General features: G+C 37.6%; 1 protein-coding gene and 1 non-coding gene across 5 annotated transcripts; one reads left to right on the top strand and one right to left on the bottom strand.

The window, feature by feature from the left end:
- On the top strand, positions 203-275 carry TRNAE-CUC. The gene has a single exon. It is a non-coding gene; the product is annotated as a tRNA-Glu (tRNA).
- On the bottom strand, positions 618-5,616 carry LOC107623828 (calcium-transporting ATPase, endoplasmic reticulum-type). Of its 4 annotated transcripts, none has more exons than XM_016326230.2 (8): positions 5,339-5,616; positions 3,402-4,896; positions 3,184-3,305; positions 2,828-3,106; positions 2,299-2,682; positions 2,111-2,220; positions 1,799-2,027; positions 618-1,385 (listed from the first exon to the last, which is right to left on the bottom strand). In XM_016326230.2, exons 2-8 carry the CDS (start codon positions 4,870-4,872, stop codon positions 825-827), a joined length of 3,156 nt encoding a protein of 1,051 aa, XP_016181716.1. In that variant the 5' UTR covers positions 4,873-4,896; positions 5,339-5,616; the 3' UTR covers positions 618-824. The 4 variants fall into 4 exon arrangements, with proteins under 4 accessions (XP_016181716.1, XP_016181725.1, XP_016181708.1 ...); XM_016326239.2 differs by having other exon boundaries at positions 5,392-5,616; XM_016326222.2 differs by having other exon boundaries at positions 5,163-5,385.

Genomic DNA, 5,739 nt, shown 5'->3' with positions numbered 1-5,739 from the left:
AATCAAGCTATTGTTATTTTCTAAATGGATTGGATCTGTTAGCCCCACACTTTTGTCTTATTGCTTTTTTTTCCCCCAACTTCATATTTTTTTAACATTAAAAGATTTGGGCTGGTCCTTTTTATCTAATCATAGACATGTGTCCCAAAAATAAATTATTATACAATGTTTTCAAAATAAATAATTACGACATGAACATCAATCCGTTGTAGTCTAGTTGGTCAGGATATTCGGCTCTCACCCGAAAGACCCGGGTTCAAGTCCCGGCAACGGAATATATTTTTGTATTTGACTCTTGTTTTTCTGAACTTTCAGTTCCGCTGAACCTGTAGATGGCACGCCAGGTGTTCGACGGAATGTTTGTAACTGTTGATGAAATTTTTTCGACAACCTTAATGTGATCAAGGCGAAAGTACTGGCATAATTGGTTTATAATTACTCACTAAGTATAAATAAACAAATATTAGATTGAACTTTGTTCAAGTGTCATGAAATGTGTTACTTTTTGAAGACGGTTTAAGGCCTTAAGCTTCCATCATAATTAAGTTAAACCATATTTTGAATACAATTCCTTATATCATTGTTAATTTGTTACAAATCATGAATCATAGTCCAGATACTAAGATTCTTTTTTATTGGTTCTTTTATTGGTAACTTTTGTTTCATCAGGTAGTAAAAAAATGGAGGGGTATTGAACAAGATGCCTAAGATAAACTTTGTATGATGAACATTTAAAGTGACAAATTCCTTTACATAAATTAATGAACTGTAATAACTTTCCTAAAAGACAAAAGAATAAAAATCTATCAAAGAATTTGGCTTGATCATGCTACTTTCTCCTTTTTCACCTTCCTTTGATTCCTAGCCACCAATTTAAGAATCTCATCAATGAGAATAACAGGTGCTGATATAAGAATCACCAAAAACCACTCATTCAAGCTAAGTGGAACAACACCAAACACATTAGCAAGGAATGGAGTATAGAGTATGAGGCAATGGAGTCCAAATGATATTGACATTGCTACCATAAGCCAAGGGTTCCTCCAAGGTGGAATCTTTCTCAAGCTATTCTCTTCTGAGAGGGCATTTAGGGAATTGAACATCTCAATTGCAACCAATACAGAGAGGGACAGAGTCATAGCCTTCACTTTACCAACAGAGAAGTAGTCACATGGATTTGAGAATGTTATTGCTCGGCCGCCACTGACTGTGAATGGCGTGGCCGTGAAGTTAGGCCACGAATGGCACTCTCCCCAGTTGAGAAGCTGGGAGAGTTCTATGATTGTATGGCCATCACCAACAAGATTGATGCCTAGAAAAGAAGCTTGAGTGTACCACAAGACAAAAATTCCAACTGTAGCAATTCCCACATAAGAGCCAATAACCTGCAATAAGCATTGTAGAATTATTCTTCAAAATCAAATTGATGAATTTATGAGACTTGATCATAAGACTTCAATAAGTTTGTATGTCATATTTGTTATGCATAATTTTAGTCCTATTAGCTTAAACTTTTGGGAAGTGGTTTTATAACACTTATCAGAACTTCTATGACTGAAAAATCTAGAGCTCGATCCTTATTAAACCCCAAAAGAAAAAAATTTCCGCATAAAGCAACAACGCAAAAGAATATAACTTATCAGTTTAGAAATATAATCATTCATATACCTCCTATTATCAGTTTAAACTTTTAAGAGAAGTGATTTTATTACAAATCCATATCAGTTTATTCTATCAGGCCTAATTCAATCAAGCGTGCCAAAACATAGCCTAAAATGAAGGGAACTGAGAAACTTACAAGATAGCGGACAAGAACCCAAGAACTTATGAGAGAATCATTGCTTTTCCGAGGCGGCTTGCGCATGATATCAACATCAGCAGGGTTGAAACCAAGAGCTGTGGCAGGTGGACCATCAGTGACCAAGTTCACCCACAGGAGCTGCACTGGTATCATGCATTCTGGGATCCCAAGAGCAGCAGTCAAGAATATTGAAATAACTTCTCCAACATTTGATGATATCATGTACCTGTTAATGTTGAATAAATTTTAGTAAGGACTTCTTGTGTAGATCAACCAAAACCAGAAGTAAACAAATTCAATAAAACATACCTGATGAATGATTTCATGTTATTGTAAATTGCGCGACCTTCTGCTACGGCCGTGACAATTGTACTAAAATTGTCATCTGCTAGCACCATATCTGAAGCTTCTTTAGCAACCTTCAATATTTCAGACAATGTTAGAAATCATCATATCAAAATGAGAATAAAACAGTTGAAAACTCTGTTATGTTATACCTCTGTCCCAGTTATTCCCATGGCAATGCCAATATCAGCAAGCTTGAGTGCTGGCGCATCGTTCACTCCATCTCCGGTCATTGCAACTATCTCCCCCATGTCCTTCAGCAACCTCACAATTTCTTGCTTGTGTCTTGGCTCGGCTCGCGAAAAGACCTTGCCTCCAGGTCTCAGCAGCATCTTAACTTGTTCTGAAGGAGGAAGAGACATGAATTCTTTACCTGTTAGGCTTTGTCCTTTAAGGTCCTCATCTTTGGAGAACAAACTGATTTCTCTGCAAATAGCCTCTGCTGTTGACTTGTTATCACCAGTTATCACCATAACTCTTATCCCAGCTTCCTTACAATCCTCAATTGCTTTATGAACTTCCTCGCGTGGAGGGTCCTAATCAAGAATACCAAAATAGTCTTAAAGATATTAAGCAAATACCTGATTGGATGACAGTGTAAAACTTTTTCTATAGAGAATAACAAAATGAAGATTGATTGATCGATTAATTGGTATAATTAAAGATATTCAGCAAACTTACTCTTAGACCAACAACACCAACAAAAACTAGATCACTTTCAATGGCTGAGTAGCATGCTGGATCAAGCAATTTGTTATGAGAAGGATGAGTATCTGCATAGTAGTCCGAAAACTCTCCTAACTGATCCTTATACGCAAATCCCAAGCAGCGCAATCCCTTCGAACTCATCTCCATGAGTCTATGTAGAAGCAATTCCCTGCATTGCTCATCTATCGGAACCAGAGATCCATCAGCTAGTTGCACATGTGAGCTTCTCTCCAGTAAACTCTCAACAGCACCCTGTGATTCAACTATTTTAGAACTTAAAGGTCCAAATCATGTATCTTAATTATGCAGCAGAATAACCAACAAATCACCTTTACAAGAAGCCTATTTTCACCATCCGGTTCGCGAACAATGACACTCATTGACTTCCGAACGCGATCAAACTCCAATGTTGCTACCCTCTTGGATCTTCTATTCCACCAGTCACAACAACCTGTACAATAAGAATTAAAAAGTACATTGTTATTCCTAGGAGAGTTGTACTTTGGCAATTTATTTATTTTTTCATTAATTGGTCCATTTTCCGTACCCAACTTCACAGTACTGTTGGATTCAACCATGTTTTGTGAATTAGTAATCTTGTTTTTTGACTTTGTATCTGGAACTCCCATCTTTTCAACCAAGACTTTTAGTGCTGCTTCAGTAGGCAACCCTGTGGCGCGAAAAAGGCGCCCATCGAAATAAATTCCAGCATCATTACAAACTGCACATATTTCAGCCATGGCTTGAAGGTTGGCATCCATGTTAAAGCAAGTCCAGTCAATAATTCCCCCATCCCTTGGATCATAAGTTGTGCCTTCCACGCGAATGACTCGAGAAGCATTGGTTCTCCCTCCTAAAGTAAAGAACTCTGTCACAGACATTTGATTCGTCGTAAGAGTACCAGTTTTATCCGAGCAAATCACAGTAGTACATCCCAAAGTTTCTACACTTGGAAGCTTTCTAACAATTGCATTCTTTTGTGCCATTTTCCTTGTACCAAGTGCTAAACAAGTTGTGATAACAGCAGGCAGACCTTCTGGTATTGCAGCCACTGCGAGTGCAACGGCGATTTTGAAATAGTATGTGCACTTCTGGAAGGAAAATTTGATGTTTGAGGGAAATCCATCAACAACATCCCAAGAAAGGAAATTCTTGTAGTTTATGATCCAAACAACAAGACAAACTATACCAATTGCAGTGGTGAGCCTATTACCAAATTCATCTAATTTCTTCTTCAAAGGAGTGTCACTTTCCTCCAGAGAAGCCTCATGTATCTGCTTCTGTATCTTCCCAATTTCGGTGTTCATTCCAGTGGTGATAACAATACAAACACAACTCCCATTGACAACTGTGGTTCCTGCAAAGACCATATTCTCCTTGGCCTGCAACTCACAATCATCCAAGAAAACAGGACTTGTTCCTTTGAGAACTGGCATTGCTTCTCCGGTTAGCGAGCTTTGCTCGGCTCGCAAAGTTGAAGTTTTCAAGGCTGCAACTCTCATGTCAGCAGGGACTTTATCTCCGACGCGCAACTCCACAATATCACCGGGAACTAGCTCTCTTGCAGGCAAATCCGGCACAAAATTTCCATCCCTTAACACCTTTCCAGATTCACATTGCAACTCCTTAAGAGCTTCAAGAGCCTTTTCAGCATTATTCTCTTGCCAAACTCCAACAATGGCATTAAGGACTAGAATCAAAATGATTACAAGTGGTTCCACATAAGCTTCGAATCCAGATTCCCCCGTTTCGCCTCCATGAAAGTAAGCTAAGATAAATGAAATGAATGCTGCAATCAAAAGTATCTTTACCAGCAAGTCATCAAATTGTTCTAATACCAATTGCCATAATGGCTTCCCTTTCTCCTTTGCTAACTCATTCCAACCATACTTTTCGCGCCTCCTCTGAACCTCGAAAGTGCTCAGACCCCTTTCGAGTTTCACTCCATACTCTTTCAAACACTCCTCAACAGACCATGACCATGCTGGAAATGGTTTCTCCTCCATTGGAACTTCCATGGACAAGTTAGCTAGAACTCAACACTGAAAAATAAAAAGGCATTCGAATTACTTTCACACAAACATTTCGGTGAACAGATCAAATGCAATGTTAAATTGGACAAAAACATTTAACAGAATCAAAGATTTTCTGTACTTTCAGGATGGATTATAGTTCACAAAGTTATTAAATGCAAAAATTTATAGCTCTTCAAGACCCAAAAACGGACAAGAACATTATCTTAATCTTACATCATTCATAAAAAATATATACAACTAAAAGGGCATCAAGGAAAATAATTACTACATACCTCAACCACTGACAGACAAACTCATACAAAACAACATAAAGGGTTGTCTAATTTATGTGAAAGGAACAAAATTTGTACCAATATAAGAAAGGGACGAAGTTCAAAATTCTGTTAGCTTGGAAAGAAAGCAAAGTTAAAGCCCATGAATTGGAATTTTCCAACAGTTAGGAGGAAACCTTTTCTGCAAGAAATGCAACTGTGAAGACTGAAGACCAAGACTAATACTTACATTTGTTAGTAGTATAAATATTGTGTTTGAAAAAGAATGCAAGAATGTGTTGTGTTGTTATGTCATGTTGGGTTTGGTTGGGAGTGAATGAGAATTTAGAATGTGGTTCTGATGCTTTTTCAAATCTTACTTCTTCTTTTGTAATGATAACAAATGTTCAAAGTGGAGACAGTTACTTTTTAGAAGTTTTCTAAAGAGGAGTTAATGGGATTATGGGACGCGTGAGTTGGAAGTTGGAACAAAACTGCACCACCCACTATGCTTTTGACCTTTTGCTGGATGATATTTGAGTTTTTTTTTTTAGGTTAATTTTGATGCAAATAGTGTAAAATATTTTATTTAATAGTT

This window comes from Arachis ipaensis, chromosome B02 (assembly GCF_000816755.2).
Source record: "Arachis ipaensis cultivar K30076 chromosome B02, Araip1.1, whole genome shotgun sequence".
NCBI lineage: Eukaryota > Viridiplantae > Streptophyta > Magnoliopsida > Fabales > Fabaceae > Arachis > Arachis ipaensis.
Note: the sequence above shows the minus strand (reverse complement) of the source record. Positions and strands in the feature narration are given on the sequence as shown.